General features: G+C 40.9%; 1 protein-coding gene across 2 annotated transcripts in view; it reads left to right on the top strand.

Annotated features, from left to right (window-relative positions):
- Positions 1-18,753, top strand: part of hbs1l (HBS1-like translational GTPase) — a 21,254-nt gene extending 2,501 nt beyond the window's left edge. Inside the window, exons 5-18 of one of the 2 annotated variants that reach the window (XM_046060186.1) lie at positions 9,410-9,518; positions 9,849-10,099; positions 11,139-11,304; positions 11,813-11,930; positions 13,779-13,925; positions 14,380-14,454; positions 14,602-14,719; positions 15,800-15,868; positions 15,979-16,083; positions 16,623-16,713; positions 16,855-16,963; positions 17,099-17,199; positions 17,449-17,593; positions 17,851-18,753. In XM_046060186.1, the coding sequence (XP_045916142.1) occupies positions 9,410-9,518; positions 9,849-10,099; positions 11,139-11,304; positions 11,813-11,930; positions 13,779-13,925; positions 14,380-14,454; positions 14,602-14,719; positions 15,800-15,868; positions 15,979-16,083; positions 16,623-16,713; positions 16,855-16,963; positions 17,099-17,199; positions 17,449-17,593; positions 17,851-17,862 (1,616 nt within the window). In that variant the 3' untranslated portion in view covers positions 17,863-18,753. Of the gene's footprint in view, positions 1-593; positions 3,188-9,409; positions 9,519-9,848; positions 10,100-11,138; positions 11,305-11,812; positions 11,931-13,778; positions 13,926-14,379; positions 14,455-14,601; positions 14,720-15,799; positions 15,869-15,978; positions 16,084-16,622; positions 16,714-16,854; positions 16,964-17,098; positions 17,200-17,448; positions 17,594-17,850 lie in introns of those variants that run through there. The other variant, XM_046060188.1, reaches the window with a different exon arrangement.
- Positions 18,754-18,756: the final 3 nt, after the last annotated feature.

Here is an 18,756-nt window from a genome sequence, read left to right on the forward strand (position 1 = left end):
ATCACCCCCCCCCCCCCCCCCGTGTACACAAATCAAAAGCTTACAAATAATTGACCTGTGTTTCAGATATTTACACATGTACTTTGTTATACCCAAATGCAGTGGAAAATATACAGCAATAAATGTACAAAAATAAATAAATAAAAGGAAAGAATAAATTTCAGCAACTCAGAAAAAAACTGTAACTCGTGGTAAAACGTTTCATTCAAACTCGACCGAAACATACTATGGTTTGGTCTAAAGAAACCCTAAATTTATCCAGTTAGATGTGAGAGGTGTGGCTATAGACGCTGTTTTTCCCTGCTGGCTCCCTCTGCTGTTGCTAGTCTCTTTGTGCTAATGGTTTAGCTTGATGAACGAGACTCGCTGAGCAGAATATAAAAAAGAAAGTGAAAAGTTCACCGGTGTTGTGTACATGGAAGCTTCACAGCCAGGGGCATTTCATTGTTTATTTCAAAATTATGCAGATGTTTAAGAAATTGCCTTCTGTCTGTTCTTTTCCCTCTTGTTTATGGTATGACTCAACTGACTTCTGTTCTGTGGTCCTCCTTTCCCTCCTCTTTGACAACTGCACTTGGCTTTCGTAAGGTAAGGAGCCTGCTTGTCTGCTTCTCACACAGACGTTACATCCAAGGCACATAAACCCCACACTGATGAGTGCAAGCATACACCATCACATGTGCAAGCGAATGCACCAAACTTGCGTGACCTCTTATCGCAACATAAGGCTGAGCCAGTGGTTAGCAGCTCTGAAAATCAAAATTGTATTCGTCAAAACGTTGGTCCTGGCATTAGTGCGACCGGTCTGGCACAGCTCATGTCTGAGCATGAGCAGAAGGTGTCAGGAGTAGATGACACAGTGCGAGGTTTGGATGTTCCCTCATTAAGTGCTCTCACCATTGGACCTAATTCACCTCCGTCCATTATATCCAATCAGAATAGTCTTTCTTTGGGAACTTTGGCATCTTTAAACATGTCTTCAGCATCTCACAGCTCCGCTCCCTCCCTGCTTTCAGTTTCACTCAGTAGTCTTTCGCTAAACATCCCCAAGACAACAACTGCAAGCTCTTCTCTGGCTGCTCCTCCTGGGTTCGGGAGTCTAAGTTCTGTCCTCCAAGGCAATCAACACTCAGTGGGAGTTGGGACTGGAGGCAAAGCCACAACGGCTGATCCGAAGGGAAGTTTGTCATTGGCTGATTTAATCCAGGAGCATTCAAACCGCAGCCCAACAACTATCAGTAACTGCTTCCCTACTCCCCAAAGCAGCAAAACCTCTGTGAAGTGCCAGGGGATAGCTGCACCAGCACAAATACTCTCGTTGTCTGAGCTTGCTTCACAGCATCAAAACAGGAAAACACACGAACGACCAGAAAACACACTCCTCTTTTCTGAACGAGCTAAGATTATTCCTGCATGCTCCGGGACTGGGGCTGTCTCATTGTCTCAGCTTGCCCTGCAGCATCAAACCAACAGTTCCTTAACTTCCTTTGAACCCGTCAGCACTGAATCTCCAGCAGATGCTCTGAAACAACCACCTGGCATCTCTGAGCTGCCCGCTTTGTCACATTTGGCGTCTGAACACAAAAGCAAAACCTCAACCACCTCAAGTGGGTCACATTTCTCTGTAGCCTCGCTCCCTTCACCAGCAAAACCAGAGAGGGCTGGTGTGTTGGCAGAAAGTACTATAGAGGGTGCTACCAAGCACAAACTCTACCACAAACAATACCACCAAAACTCCAGGTCACCTAAGCTGAGGCAGACGATTGATTTGAGCGCACTCATCGCCCAGCCAGATGGAGCGGGCCCTCGTCACTTCGACCACGACCTCCCTTCACCGTCCTCCCAAGCTCCAGTTGTCTTGGGGCTGGACTCTTCTGTTTTTGCACAACCATCAGTATTTGCCATTACTTTGTCGATTCAGAGCCGCAGACAACCGAAGAGGAAGGGGAAAATAAGAGGGTTAAGGGCAGGTAGTGGTTACCAGGCCTTTCTCTGTAAATCGCAAGACAACATCAAAGAGCAGCAAACTCCACTCTCACCAATTATACCATTCCGCTTCAACACTCCGTCCCCCGACGACATCGTCCGTGCTAATCAGCAAAAAGCCTTCACCAGGTAGACAAGAGGAAATAAAAAGCACTTAATTCGGTTGCGACCAGGTTGGGGAGATCTTTGTTGCCCTTGCTCCACCAAGTGAACTAAAGTCAAAGAGATGCAGCACTCAGGGTCCTCAGTCTTTATGAACCTTTTTTAACTGTGTCCCACAATCAGTCATGTGGAGTACAGAAACGTTTTGGACCAACAGCATGACCGAATAACACACTCACTGCTGAACGCTGCTTAAAAACAGCTAAAAACAGTATTACTATAGCATTCATGTATTGCTTTATTTTATACAGGCAGACGATTCTTACGTTGCTACTACATGCAGAACAATGATGTTTAGGTCAAACAGGATCAAAGTCAGTCACACTGGCAGCTTGAAAATACTCGCAGCTATGTAAACGTTCAGTATTTTTAAGAACTTTTAGAGTACTTTTTTTCATCATTTACTGTAGTTAACATTTTTTCTACATTTTAAATTTGATTCTTATTTTTTGTATGCTAAGATGGCCATTGGCTTTTTAATTGACATGTTTGTATGAAAGTAAAGTAGTTTAATCTTAGCCAGGGAAAATTCAAAGTGTATCTCTTTTTGCATGGCCTCTTTTCTAGTTTCGAGCTGCATGAACCCTCAAAAGAGGAAAAAAGAGGTTGATTTTTTTGCAGGTGTGCTGCAGCTATTGGAATATGGATCAGTTAACCATTGTACTGGTTTACTGCTGCTTGTGTTTGAGATCATGGGGTAGACATTTTGGTTTAGAAGACACCTGGAGATTTTCCCATGAGGGAGAGAGAATGAACACACACACACACACACACACACACACACACACACACACACACACACACACACACACACACACACACGAGACAAATGAACACTTTTAATCTTTAATATTTGATAAGAGTTTACTATGAATGCAGGCACTGTGAATAAAGAGTGCAGAGAATGAGTACTTTCTTACAAGCTTTTAATATTACAATGTACAAATGAATTTGATTTACGCGGGGTGTGCCATCACACTCTGCTAGAGGTTAATTTGTCAATTTTGAAATAAAGATGACTGAGTATATGGACCCTGAATGCACCTGTGTCTGGACATTTTTCTCTGGTTGTGTGTGGGCGTGCTTTTTGTGAGTCTGAGTGTTAAAATACATCTTTTTAGGGTTGTTGTATTGAACTAATTCTCTGTTACCCTGTTAAAACAGTGCTCTTTTCCCTATTTGAAATCTGAATATGCATGTTTGTAGTTAAGTCTATGCTTAAGAACGAACTATTGGTATTAATGTAATAATATTCACACGTTGAATAGAGGCCATGTCCATTTTGTGAAGTGAAAAGTTTTAGAAAGAAAACCCCTGCATTATGAATCTGGTGCAGTGTGTGCATATTTTTTTTTTTTTTTTTTTTTTTTTTTCAGGTTAGCCCAAAGTTTCTTAATGCTGTTCCAATTTCTAGTGTGAGTCATTGGTATTGATTTGAAGAATCTTGCGCTTAAAGAAATGAATGACTTAAGATTGGATAAGGACTGCTTCAAGGGTTGGTAGATAACATCATGTACGAAGAACTGTGAGGAGACCTGTTGTATATGCGGTCTTGTTGACCCTAAAAATGGGGAATCTTCTTACTGTTGTCATCAGGCCCCTGGTCCATGTTGTAGGCATGAGACAGGGGAAGTTGATAAGGGCTGACGTCAAACTTTCCTTACGGTTTAATCTTTTTTTTTTTTGCAGTATCTCATTATTGTCCTAAAGGTGAGAACAGTCTTTGAGTGAAGAGGTAGGGTTTGGGCTAGATGTGTGTGAACAGTTTACAGGTACAGAAAATGGAGTAAATGGACCCTCGGGGGGTCAAACAGACTGGTGAGCCTGAAGGAAATGATAGACAATAAAGGGCAGATAGAGGTAATAGTCATGTCAAACATTGCAAGTCTAACAGGTTTCCCGGTGTCAGCTTAGTCCTGTGAGCATTATGATGTTTGGAAATAATTGGGCGTATTAGGGTTGTTGTGGTCTGTTTTGTAAGGGAAGATGTGATCGAAATGAGTGTTATTAACAACTGGGTTTGACCAGCAACAGTTTTGTCCTTTCCTCTTAAGGCGAGCCATTGTGTGGGTTATGGCAGGAAGCTGCACTCTTGGAGAAAATGTCACCTCAAGCACACACCGACTCAGCACAGCAGCCGATCATCTTACACTGTCTGTGTGTGTGTGTGTGTGTGTCTTTTACACCACCTACGTAGGAAAATCTGATCATGTCTCTCAACTTTCACAGCTTTGTCTAAAGCTTTGACAGATCAAATCATATTGTGTCTTTACAGGCGCTGCATTTCTGCAAGGCGGAGATGTTGCACAAACATAGTTCTGTTGTGATGTGGTGCCAACACTGGAAAATACCATTTTACTCACAACAAGTGGTCAAAAGAAAAGCGGGTGTACATGGACTTGCATGCCATCAGTACTGCTGCTTTGTTGTGGTGCAACATGTTAACAGGAAAAAAAGGCTTAGAGTGAAATGTGAGTCTTTACTTAAATGGAAAAAGCTGCACTTCTTACAAGAAATGCAAGCGTTTACTTCCACAGTGGCTATAGGCAAATAAAAAGTCCTAAAAGTCCTCATAAAGCAGTGATGTGACAGTTTGCAGTAGGCATGCCCGGCGGTTTCAGAGAGCTTTCTGGTTCATTTATCGTATGCATTTTGTGGTAGTGCTTGGATCAAAAACCCTCTGCTATGACAGCAATCATTTTATGTGCGAACGTATCAGTGGAGGTGCAGAAGCATCTTGTTTAGAGGGGTCATGATTCACCACATTGTAGAGTCTTCTTGAGTAACTATGGATGTTCTTAGGCATATTTGTACCGATCCATATACTAGAATTTACAGTTTTGCTGTTGCTTGCCAGATTTGGAAGCTAAGCATTTATGTGATTTTTTTTATCTTCAATTTTCACAAACATTCAGTACTTGATGCAGCCAGGATGACCAGTATGATCATGACTCAGGTCATTTCAATTTTGCACAACAGACAGGCAACACTGCTATTCATATCCAGCTGCTTGACTAACATGCAGAAAAGGAAAACAACTAAATTCACGGCATGGTCAGTTTGATTTGAGTGCCTAAAAGGAACCACATTGAATCAGAATCAGGTTTACTGCCAATTAGGTTTGCACATACAAGGAATTATCCTTGCTATATTGGTGCTTTACGAGATATGTAGAAAATATAAAGAAAGATGGTCCTCTACGCTCCACACATAGTATTTTTGGCTATCTTGCCTCTATTGAGTATTATAAGTCTTTCAGAGACGCAAACTGAAAATTACCTTCACATTATGATTACCATGCCGGTCTGTTACTATACAGACAGCTTTTCTTTGAGAGCTCAAGCATTAATGTTTATTATTGCATCTAGAAACTTCAGATGTGCTGTTTTGATGTTCGTCACTCAAAAAATTGGCCACCACTGGACTGGACTCTGTGACTAAGTTAAGCAGGAGAGCACAGAATGGAAAGTGAATGCACCACAGAGTGTCATTTAAAATAGTTTCTAGAATGTTAATAGGTCTGTTATTTTGTTAAACAATATAAATGCAACTGTGCGTTGACATTTTGGTTATCAAGCTGTTATGAAATCTGCCTGTAAACAGTAGTTGAGACTTCTCAGGTGGTTGGTATGATTCAAAGGTTGACTGTCTGCTGACTAGGTAGGTGTAGAAGACGAGGAGGTATCTTTTATATATGTGATACTGTGAAATGTTTGAGTGGTGGTACCGACTGTGTGTGTGACTCATCTTGAAAGTGGTCAAATGGGTCTCACTCAGAGCTCTTCCCTCAGCCAGCGGTCCCATTTCCTTTCATAGTCATTTCATTCATATTTTCATCGACTTTTCAAGTGTGAATGAAGTTTAGCTGTTAGTTTGGTTCCCTGGTATATACATTCATTTTGAACAGACGTAGGCTAACGTGTGCAAGTGAGGTTGTAATTCCAAACATACTGTGACTTCATTCCCTCTGGTGGAAATCAGCATATGTAGCCTAGACTGAAAGTTTAAATTGATCAAATATAACCCCCCCCCCCCAACACTTTCCCCCACGGTAGGATGCCTTTTTAAAGTTTTGAGTTGAACATAATTCTCATCTTTCACAGCCTTTAGCGGCCTCAAGTGGTGGGGAGCCTCCATTATCAAAATTATTTCCAGAATTCTCAGTTTTTTTTAAAGTTGTTTTTTTTATTTATACAGTTTAAAGTTACAGGGGCAGTGCACATTTAATAAACCGTAAGTGTGCCACTTTAGCGAGCTTGGCTAATGTTTGACTGTATTCCCCAGTCAGGTGTTTTTACTGTGTTGACCCTCAAAGCAGTTCATAAAATATTCTGCTATAACATCCTTGGGTACGTGTTTTGCTTTCCTGAAATTCAGAGGATGGCACGGTGTGTACTTGATGCTATCAGACATGGACAAAGAACATAGACATTATCAGTTAAAACACCTAATGCAGGGAATTCAGTATCAAGGTATAGCATCCTACTCCATCCTGCATCCTCTCTTTCTTTCTTTTTTTTTGGTCTTTTAGTCTGACTTGCGCAACTACCTTGCCCTGCAAGGTTGTCAGTGACCCCATCACCAACCCTTGTTATTTAACTTTTGCTTGCATACTCGTGTGTATTTGGATGGGGGTTGATATTTGCATATCCTGGGCGGACTCCTCTGATCCTGTGCTCAGTTGGGCCCTCAGGCCAAGGTGTACAGATGACTCACTTGCTCTTAGTCTGTAAGGGTCCCATATATTAGAGAAATCCTGGATGGGAGGACGCCAGCTGTTTACCTGCCAGTCCAAACAGTGTAAAGAGATCCTGCTCCAAGCCTGATTGCACTGTATAGTTGTTCTCAGGCTGCCTTCCTGTTAAGGCTGTCCTGAGGCCAACCCAAGAAAATGATCTGGCATGGCAGTTGTTTGCAAAGGTGTTACAGCCTTTTGACAGAGCAACTTGTCCGGTAGTTAACAAGGTGGTTGTTCATTGTTTAAGACCTTGGGAGTGTTATGTAGGGTGCGCCTGTCTGTTGAACCCCAGGTTAAAATATAGAGGTGAAGTACTGTGTAGGATGTGTAGGTTTTATGTTGTAGCTTATTTCATAAATGCAGTTTAAACAGGTGATCCTAATGCCCTTATTAGATTTAATATGATCTAATGAGATCATTTGTTTTACAGCTGATGTTCCTTGTAAGTGAATTGCAAGCTGGCAAGCTGTTGTCCTGTTTGACACAGGTGGTAGAAACCTCCATGTCACTGTATGGACAAGAAAAGCCCCCAGCTGCAGGAAGAACCTAAATTCCCCAGTGAGTACTTTTTCTCATGTTGCTGCCTACTGCACGACAGATCACACCGTGATGATGCAGACTTCAGCGATGACAGTGGTGTTAAACATCTAGAACTGTTTTTAGGTGCCTTTTCTGCATGGGCCCAACTATTACAAGTACGGGTCGTTGTCTGAACTCTCTGTCCTCATTTTTATGTGCAGCTAGCAGTTTTAATAAGCTATAACCTTTTCTTTTTAAAAATGAGAATATCTTCGAAGCAGCTTTGCCTCGGTTGTCCATGTTTTCCAACTTTTGAGCATGTAAATGCCATTACTTAAAAAAAAAAAAAAAAAAAAAAAAAAAAAAAAGCATCTTCAGGTGTGGTGAGCAGCCTCAGTTGTGTATCAGTGTTTCAGAATGAAAGGGGCTTTTTCTCTATTGCAGAGCGAGTCATTCAGAGAAAGCTTGGTTGGAGAAAGTCCATTAATAATTCTGTTGAATCACACCTCCTCTCCCCTCATTTTCCTTCAGGGTATTTTTTTTATGATGAATAAACTGTGTTTTTAAAAAACAAAAAGATTAATAAACTGAATGAAGCATTGCATGAAGGAGCGACATAAGGGATTAGTATGCTTGCTAAAATGCATGCTATAAGATGAAGACTGAACGGACAAGCATTAAAAGGGAACAAACCTCTGTATAGTATTTAGTTTTTTTGGCTGATGAAGGTCCTAGGACTAAAATGAAATAAAATCAGTGAGGACAGCGGGTGGGAGTTTGTCCTGTTTTGATACTAACCAAAAATATAATCTACAGAAATGACATTTTATGACCAACATCACTTTTCCAAGTTGTAAAAAATGGGAGATATGTATTTTGTGGAGGTCTTTATGCAAGTTTCCTTTAATCAGGGGTGTGTGTGTGCGCGCGCGCGCGCGAGAGAGAGAGAGAGAGAGAGAGAGAGAGAGAAAGTATACACACATTCACCTCCTGCCCTGTACTTTGCTGAGGTGACACATTTTCAAGAGATTCATTCTGTGAAATGCTGTGTCACACTGCTCTATTTACGTGGAGACAGGAGGCAACGGCCACTTCTGAAATTAACCCTCTCTGAGCCAGGATGTCACTGCCACACACATTCACACAAAGACACACACAGGGTGCAGTAGGCTTGGCTGTGCAGCCCAGTCTAAATGAATCACTAGCGGGTTGATATGACTGGGACTGGTGGCCATTTGGGACTGGGATGACAAAGCAATGACCTCAGCAAGTCTCGCTCCTGCAGAATATGAACTACCAGTCAGATAGGTGGAGGCTCAACTGATTGCATCATATGCTTACACTAGAGAATATATACTTTATATGCCAGGAAGACACACAGCTATGACCAGGACAGTAGCTGTAATTGTATGAATATCCTCTGGATCAACACCACAGTGGCTTTCATTGCTGAAGAAGCTATGTTGGTGTTTTATTACGTTACCGTGTATTTTATGTTACTATTTTGCACATGCATGTGTTGGAAATTAGTCATTTTGAAAAGGGAAAAACCCATTAAGACATTTCTGATGTTGTGGAGATGGATTATGCACTATTATCAACAACTCCATGTCTAGAGCTAGGAAAGCAGAAGAAGCAGAAACCAGAAGATGAAATCCCATGGGTAGACAAATGCTAAATCTTCGGCCAATACGCTGACTGTCAACTAACAGGTGACCTCTGAAAATGGGTGTGTAAATGTTTATATCGCCTTCATACAATAATCACGGGCTTTACTGAGGATCAATAAATGTATCTGGAAAATGTAGTGGGAGAAATTTTTCAGTTTCACCCTGGTTATGAGAGATGGTTTGTGGATGTTCTGATCTAATACAGATAAGCTGTACCCTTTTTTAAATAGAAAAAAAAATGCAATATGCTCCTCGTGTAGTAGGCGTTGGCCACAGTGAGTCATGATTACCTTTTTGTGAAAGTGTGCAATTTTGTTCCTCTGTTCCCTTTTAGCTAAAAGCAGAGATGTGTCTCACAATAAACTGGACTCTGAAGTGGTACCGAAAGTGGCCCGCATGACCGTCTCTGGCAAGAAGCAGACCATGGGCTTCGATGTTCCCAGGTATCTAACACACCTCTGTACACAAATACACATTGTTCTCATAAAACGGTACAAAAGAAATAACCTGTGATGAGATGCCCCCCTCTCTTTATATTGGAAATAATTGAATCTTTGGCAAAATAGTATTTTTATTTAAAATGACAGGTTAGTAGGAAGGACTATAAATTTAAATGAGCTGTTGATGAGCATTCCTGACACTTCAACCTGAGTGGGTGTTTATGAATACATCAGTGCTGCTAATGAATTTAGAAGCTGCATGCTGGCATCATTATCAGCAAAGAGAATCCACGTTTCAACTGGGTTAAAACGCATCCACATCTCTCTCCTCAGCATAGGGGAGAACGGCGTAGTCACTGCTTCAGTACGTCGAGGTGGCAGCCCTGAAAACACAGCCGCAGCCCCTACCTCAGATGCCATGTCCAAACGTCCCGAGACTCCATCCAAAGGGTCAAATGGAGAAGAGGCCCCCACAGTTCCCACACCAGGCCGCTCCTCTGGAAAGGCCCGGCAGGCAATCAATATCAAAGCTGAGCTGGAGAAGAGGCAGGGTGGCAAACCTCTGTTAAATTTGGTGGTTATAGGTAGGAAGGAAATATGCAAAACCACTCATAAACCACCACTAAAACCACTCATCACATAAACTGTTATTTCAGTTCATTGCACATTAAGGGATCAACACAATTACAAGGGTAAAGTTCTGCAAAACACAATTGAATGCAATTATGTCCACTTCCATCTTCATACAACAATTACATACTTGCATACTATCCTTCAGTGCACACATTGCTCTAACAGTTAAACACACAGAGGAAGTACTGCTTCATTTGTTAAGCAATATACAGTATTACTGTAACATTTTCAGACTAGTCATTAAAAAGCTGGATACTAAAGTGGGGGAAGATCAGCATTCGTTTTAGTCACAACATTTTTTATTGTTGGGGATTTTACACAATTAGAAATACAGTATCAAAATACCCACATGTTGCAACACACAGCGGTTGTTGGAAGAAAAGAAAAAAAAAACAGTTCCAGTTTTTTTCTGCCACATCCTTGAATTCGCAAATGTACACAGTATGTTCCTCATACACATGTCTGGCTTTTCTGTAACGCTGGGCAGTTGCTTTTAATTTTCAGTCTGCCTGTTTTGTGCACATTTTCTAAGTTAAATAGTCGTAAATGAGTCGACCTGCAGATCAGTGCAGTTGCTCATCATATTTTTTTCATTCTTAGTTTCACCAGAAAAAGTGACTTGGTAGTTTCAGAAGTGCAGATGATTCTAGTTTCTCACAGCCTGTGAAACCTTTCGTGTTACCACGGTCCCCTCCCTTCCCCCTCTCACTCACCATCCTTGTTCCCATTTCTGTCTGTCTCCCTCCTCTTGTGCAATGCCACATCTTTTTCTCCCACTTTGCCTTATCTTATCTTCTCTCTTTCCCCTGCATATCTTATCACTCTTGTTACATTCTTCCTGTCTTTCTGTCTATCCTCACCCTCCCCTCCATCCCTCCCTGGTGTCTTCTGTCACTCCCAGCCCCCCATGAGCCCCTTTTTTTCGGTTTCTGTTTCTTTTCTTTCTACATCCTTAACGCCTTGGCATCATTACGTTATTCTTCTCTGCAGGCCATGTGGATGCAGGTAAAAGCACACTGATGGGCCACCTTCTTTATCTGCTGGGCAATGTCAACAAGCGCACCATGCACAAATATGAGCAGGAATCAAAGAAGGCGGGAAAGGCCTCCTTCGCTTATGCTTGGGTCCTGGATGAAACTGGCGAGGAGAGGGACAGGTACATTTTGAGCGTGAAGCATCACACAAACATGAAATGTCTCTGTTGTCCCCCCCTTCATGTATGGGACAGGGGTCAGGTTTGGTAACAAATGTACATAGAAGGACCAGATCTTCCCTACACTAGTTTTGCTGATAAGTGTCATCACTGATAGTGCACCTTAGACATGTGAAATATGTTCCTGTTCCCCCCCCCTTCTGTTGTTGTTACCGGAGTGAAACGGAAGCGAAGTACGCCAGAAACAGAAAGTGACTCGGGCCGGCAATCCATATTCACTTATCAGTACCTTCTGAATCAAATGTGTAATGCTGACTGAGAGCCACGCCCCACTAGAAGACGTTGCTCTTTCGCTGAAATTGACTTTAGGCTTTAAATCTACCCTCCCTTATATGGCAGTCACACATAGTTTTGTACTTGTACATAAATTATTGTACACATTTGCAGATGCATTTTTTTGAACTCGGTCAAGTGGTTATAAAAAAGAAATCCTCTGATTTATTTGCTCCAGAGGTGTGACAATGGATGTGGGCATGACCAAATTTGAGACAAACTCTAAGGTGGTGACCCTGATGGATGCGCCAGGACACAAAGACTTCATCCCCAACATGATCACAGGAGCTGCACAGGTATACAGTGTAGAAGTGTTCAAGCAGTGAAGAAGGAGATATCTCCAGGTATTAAAGTATGTACCTCCTAATGTTGCTGTTACAGGTGTGAGGAACAGTCTGAGTGTGTATCTATGTTGAAAAGTACAATAATGGTGCAGGACCAGTTCAATCTGGTTTAAGTCAAAATATTCTTTTTGAAAACATTACGTTTTTAGTGAGCATTTTATTTTACTTTTTGTTCCCCAGGGTGGATGATCCCATGTGTTACAATAACACAAAACAGATGAACAGGATGCAGATGAATAGATTAAAAACATGTATGTTAAATACTGTTTAATGAAACACAATGTTTATAATGCTAGTGAAAGACTATTGGGGCAGTTCTTCCAATATTCCACAGCAAGTGTAGAGTACATGTATGGAAGAGGTGACTTATAAATATAATGTAGTATAGGAAAGGATGATATGGACAAAATCCAGCTTATGTTCTTGATGCACATTATTCTTGATCTTCACCTAAGATGTTCCTGCAGCCTTCCACCTGATCGCAAATAGGGAATTCTGTTTACTGAGATACATCATTTACATAGAAACGCACATGAAGAATCAATTGAAAAGCTGTTCATGGATAATATAAGCAGACTGGAATAACTGTATTTGGGTAATCCAGCTAATTAAATATGTGACATATCAAAGTACTGCAATACATTGATACAAAAATCCAATATTGCCATAAAGCAGTCCTGCTTGATTTACCACATGGCTTTGTAAAATCTCAGTTTATGTTTGAAAGAAAGTTCCTCTATCAGTGCACATTGTTATATTGTGCATCTCTGATAAATATTGATTGTATACAATTAGTACGAAAATATTAAGATTCTTCCAGTACCTCTGAAGTTAGGTATATTTGTGGCTTAACCATTTATGATGATCACGGTGAAAGCTTTTTCTCCTTTTTCCTTTGCAAACCTCCTCTTGATCAAAATGGTTTCTCTCCCTCCTTCAGTATGCCACACCTGTCAGCATGATTTGAAATAGCTTTCGTGGTTTTGGGTGTTGGTGTCGCATGGTGTTTTTGCAGGCATGGGTGTGCTTGTCTGTGTCTGTTTTGAGGCATTAATGTAATTTCTCTTTTTGCCAAATGACTGTCCTCACGTTCAGTCTCATCGTGTAGTGACTAAGGGGTTTCTGTTTTTACACAAATGAAGGTATCAGAAAGTCACATACTCAGACGCTCAAGATGATGTTTTCACAGCCTGAAATTATCTCCAGTATAGCATGCGTTAATTAATTTAGAACAAAAAATTGCAATATTTAACTGTACTGCCTATATGAAATATTTGACTGTTGTTTGCTTTCTAGTACTTAATACAAGTTAAAATATCCATAATTGAAGAGCAGCAAATGAGTTCATCTCTTGTCTCCATCTAGATTGTTGAGCACATGTACTGATGAAATTAATATTTTGTAGAGAAAGTCACTTGATTGTTCCAATAAACCTTTATTGGAACATCAGCAGTAAATTGTGAGCATCGTTAGTCTTGTATCACACTGGCTTTAAGCTCTAACTACAGTTTGTCTTTTTAGGTTATTTTACGTTCTGTATCAGCCTCTGTGCAGGACCTGAGCATAAGACATTAAGATATCTAATTTGATGGTTTGATAGGGCTGGAAAAGTATTTCTAACATTACAGACACTATTTTCAAGCCTCATTTTACATGTACATGTGTTTAAAACAGAATCCACCTGTTAAAATACCCGGTGAGTTGAGTTTTTGTTTGATTTTTGAAAGCACATGCTTCCGATGCCTCAGCAGAAACGGATGCACGTGGTTCTAATCTTTCCCCTCGGGTTCTCTCTCCCAGGCCGATGTGGCGGTGCTTGTGGTGGATGCCAGCCGAGGAGAATTTGAGGCAGGCTTCGAGGCGGGCGGTCAGACCAGAGAGCATGCCCTGTTGGTGCGTTCGCTTGGTGTCACTCAGCTGGCTGTAGCTGTCAACAAGATGGACCAGGTCAGACCTGCTACACATTACTGACACAGGATGCACTAAAAGACTAAAATATGCTGGAGAATTAATTAAAATGGTGAAATAAAAAAATGATCTCCTTGAAATGATCCAAGTAATACTCACAAACACATTTTAGGAAAAAAGAAAAAACAGTTTAGCAAGCAGCAGAATTTTGTGTTGGCTGCTTTACACTTCACAGATGTTGGACTGCAATTAAAATGGACCTTTTTTAGTGGTTATTTCCAGACTTTAACACTTCTAAACGTTTCTGTCTGGAGAGACGAAGGCCTTGCGGAGCTTTGTGTGTGATTGATTGTATTTTCATGTTTTGTTTCCTATAATCACTGGCATGTTGTGTCATGTTGTGAATGTGGTAACATTTCCATTTCAAAGCCATGCTGAAGAGGAAACTTTCTGTGTATTTTTCCTTTTTGCTTTGTGTGTGTATATAAATCAGGTGAACTGGCAACAAGAGCGTTTCCAAGAAATAATTTCCAAACTGGGCCATTTTCTCAAGCAGGCCGGATTTAAGGTGAGTTTCCACTGATAACTTCTTGACATCTTGGGATTATCAAGTCTTTACTGGCAGCAGTATATTGACTGTCATTTTATATATTTGGCTAAGAAGAAGTATTTGCTGGTTTTCTTTGCGGTTGTTTGACCCGGTATTTTTGTCCAGGATTCTGATGTTTTTTACATCCCCACGAGCGGCCTGTCAGGAGAGAACCTCGTCACCAGAAGTTCAGTGTCGCAGCTTACCTCGTGGTTCTTTGGCCCCAGCCTGCTGGAGCAGATTGGTAATGCACCTTGGCAGGGTTCGATCTGCCCAAAGTGTTTACTTCCCTTTGACTCTTAGACATAGGTTTCTCTGAGGGAAAGTAAAAAAATATACAAGCTGCAGAGTGCATTTCTGCCCTTTTTTCCATCATGGGTCTCTTGCAACTGTGTGAACAAGCATGAATGTCATTTAAGTTTTTTTGTGCAAGGTGATTGCACTGCATTAAATGGCCGCCTGTAGTAATCCAGATTAGTAGCACATATTGAAAGCTTCTTGAATTTAAAAAAAAAAAAAAAGAAAAAAGCAAGTGATCACTTCAAGAGAGTTCCTGGAACACATTAAAAGCCAAAACAAATGCAGCCAACAGCTTTTTCCGTGTTTTTTTTTTTTTAAGTGGTACTGTAGGCATAAGTAGATTAAGTACATCTTAAGTCAACTAACCAAAATGTATTAGCCCCCCTACCCCTGTTTGAGAAATGAATCTAAAACCTTTGTAGTTTCTTCAGTCACAGAGAATCACAGTTGTGATCACCTTAAATTCATTCAGTTATGTGGTGGCAACTTTGCACTGTGAAAGTGTGCACCAGAAAATTAATAATTCACTTCTTTGCTGTCTTGCCTTTTTGTATGCTCAATTTGTTCCAATCAGATTGCATTTTTGTTTCAGAGCTGCTGCAGCCGTATATTGCTATAACTGTAGCGTAAGCAATATACTGAGCATACGATTGGAGAAGGTGGTTATGCTCCTGGAGTGGTTTGAGATGTTTTTACGAATGCTATTAATGCTAGCCACCGGGAAAGCCTACAGGGGGGCGGGTGAATGTATGTTACGTAGCGCACAAATTCTGAGTGGAATATTGCTTTAGAATTACTCACAGCAGTACCGAATGATTTGTGGATGAATAAGAGGGAAGTGATTTCTAGTTTCTTCACCGTTTTGTAACATTAAAGTGCTGATCAACCGAACTAATGGCCATTATTCATCCAGTACCAGAGAAAATTATTCATCTCCACTGGTCAGACATCCCAGTTTCTCATTGTTTTCTTCCTCTTTTTTTTATTTTTTATTTTGGTTTGTCTTTTCCCATCTCTGCTAAAGATGCCTTCAAAGCTCCTCAGAGGTCTGTAGACAAACCTTTCAGACTGTGCGTCTCAGATGTATTCAAAGGTAAAGTCACGACACATACATATTTTGAAACTGCATATTTTGTTCACATGACTTTTCATTTCTCTTTTTCTAAATGAAAAGACTGCTGATGTTGCATTTTCTCTTCACAGACCAGGGTTCAGGCTTCTGTGTTACTGGGAAAATAGAGGCTGGTTATATTCAGACAGGAGACAGAATACTGGCTATGCCCCCCAATGAAACGTGTACTGTCAAAGGTAAGCGCTGGTGTGTCTTTGCTGCCAGTCTAGCATTGTGTCCTACGGAATATTTTCTCTTGATAGATGGCACTAAGAAAAGACACAGAGATTCTCTTAAAAACCCTATTATAAAATGATCATGAGAGCAGTTTAAAAAGTCTCATCAAAGCTCCATTATTATTACACTATTGTTCTTGTTTCAGCATCCAGACAATACATTACTGTAACTTTACGGGGCAAGTCTTTTCAGCATGCAATAGCAACAATGAGTAGTATGCTCAAAAGAAGAGATTAACAAAAGGAAAATACACAATGCAAATTAATTCAAAATGTTGCCCTAAAGATGTCAGATCATACATTATTAGAAAGTTACTTTCTCTGGCAGAATTCTTGTTGAGTGAATAGAATGTCAGCTTCAAACACACCTGCAGGATCTGAGCCATAGACTATATCTGATCGCGCCTTTTTTGAATGTGGATGACTAGCGAGTGAGTGGTGATCAACACTGCCATCCTGTGGCAGTCGGGTGACAAAACACTAGTGTCTGTCTATTGCAGGTATTACTCTACATGACGAGGCTCTGGACTGGGCTGCAGCCGGAGACCATGTCAGCCTGACTGTCACCGGCATGGACATCATCAAGATCAAGTAAACAAAACTTTTGCGACTTATTATTTACTATAAGTACGGAGGTCTGTTTTGCTGTCACCGTCTTCACTGGTGATGTCTGTTGTATATGTTTGGATTGTGAACGTTCGGCTGTATTTAGCGATAACTGCTTCCTTCCAGTGTGGGCTGTGTGTTCTGTGAGCCTAAGGAGCCAATTCGAGTCTGTACTCGATTCAGAGCCCGAATCCTTCTCTTCAATATCGAGGTCCCCGTCACACAAGGCTTCCCAGTAAGGGCAAGCACATACACACTCACACATACACTTACTACCAAGTTGTTTTAAAATATTAATTGCACATGTGTGCTGGATGCACATGCTCTGTTTCATTCTATATGCATGTTCGTTCATTGTTTGTTTGTGTAGATCTTGCTGCATTACCAAACAGTCAGTGAGCCTGCAACCATTAGGAAACTGATCAGTGTTCTACACAAGAGCAGCGGTGAGGTCCTCAAGAAGAAACCAAAGTGAGTGTTGGTGGGATGCAGTTTTCATTATAAATATGAAGTAGACATAAGTATTTACCTTACTGTTCTCCAGTCATAAAGAGATGGTCTGTGGGTATTTCCTAATTAAATTGAATGTGTAGCGCTGAAGTGTACGGCTAATTTAATTTTTCGTAAGTGCTCCATATTACTTTCTATCTAAATGATATAATGCTGGAAAATCAAATTCTTGTTAGAACATTAAAATCCAGGTTCTCTGTTCCTGTTAAGGTGTTTGAGTAAAGGTATGAATGCCATCGTGGAGATCCAGACCCAGAGGCCCGTGGCATTAGAGCTGTACAAGGACTACAAGGAACTGGGCCGCTTCATGCTACGATATGTCGGCTCCACCATTGCTGCAGGGGTCGTCACTGAGGTAAAGTGCAACCCACTTTAGGACAAAGTCAAAGCAACATATTGATTGCATATTCTTGCATGTAAACAGGTGGATGTTTGAAACTACTATCCTGTTGTTGAAGTGGACCAATCTACTTTATATATCTTTTATATCTCAGGATTTAGGCCTGTAAGAAGTAATTAATATTGAAATTCAATCCTGTGGAAGAGCTATCTTTTGAGATGAAATCAATTTTTTACCCCTCTTTGATAAAGTGTCCTTTTTCCTCCCTGCAGATCAAAGGATGATGAGCATATCCATTGGTACAATGCCAGTCAGACCTTGGATCTGGAGACTGCATGCAGCCAGAGACGAAGTGCAATTCCTCAGGAGATGTCACGCATGGACTCAGAGCGTCACATTCATCCATCCATCCATCTCTCTATCCAGCGCTACAGTTGCTGCTTCACCTGACAGCTCTGATCAACACTAAACTGCACAGATAACAACCATGTAGCAAGATGCTGAGTAGCCTCCTCCATCAAACAGGCACATTACCCAGCTACCTTCACACTTCCCCCACCTGTATGTCCATCCGTCTGTTAGTAAAAACCTGTTGCTCTCAAGTAACTGTTTGATCAAGCCAAATCAATAATACAATCAAACTCTGAAACACAATCCTACCATGCTGAGGTTTCCACAGTCATTCATTTTACTTGGAGGAGCTACGGCTGATCAGAAGAATCGTGGTGTGGCGGCCAGTGCAGATAGTTTAACTGGAGTTGTTTACAAATGAGCTGTGGTGTAATGACATTTATTTTAAATTGAGACAGAAATGAAAGACTAAGATGTAATGTCACGCAGCAAAGGTAAAACATTTGATATTTTTAATAAGTATATTTTGCATCTTAAATTACATAGCTGACAGGACAAGGTCCACTCTTACTAAGGTAGAGTAGTGTCTGGAAAAAAAAAGGGAAACTTTTATTGATGGTAACAAAAGATACATTACTTGAAATGCTTCTACAGTTAAGCACAACATTGCTTTTTAAAGTGCCGATCTGAATCAAAGAGTCAGCTAAGTGGAGGAGGAGGAGAGTTGAAGGAGTTGTGTTTCTGTTTCTCCATGTATTAAATTGGACTAGATGGTTGATGATGGTGTGAAGGAAGATGATGTGAAATGAACATGACATAAGTAATAT

The sequence above is a fragment of the Micropterus dolomieu genome, linkage group LG10 (assembly GCF_021292245.1).
Source record: "Micropterus dolomieu isolate WLL.071019.BEF.003 ecotype Adirondacks linkage group LG10, ASM2129224v1, whole genome shotgun sequence".
Classification (NCBI taxonomy): domain Eukaryota; kingdom Metazoa; phylum Chordata; class Actinopteri; order Centrarchiformes; family Centrarchidae; genus Micropterus; species Micropterus dolomieu.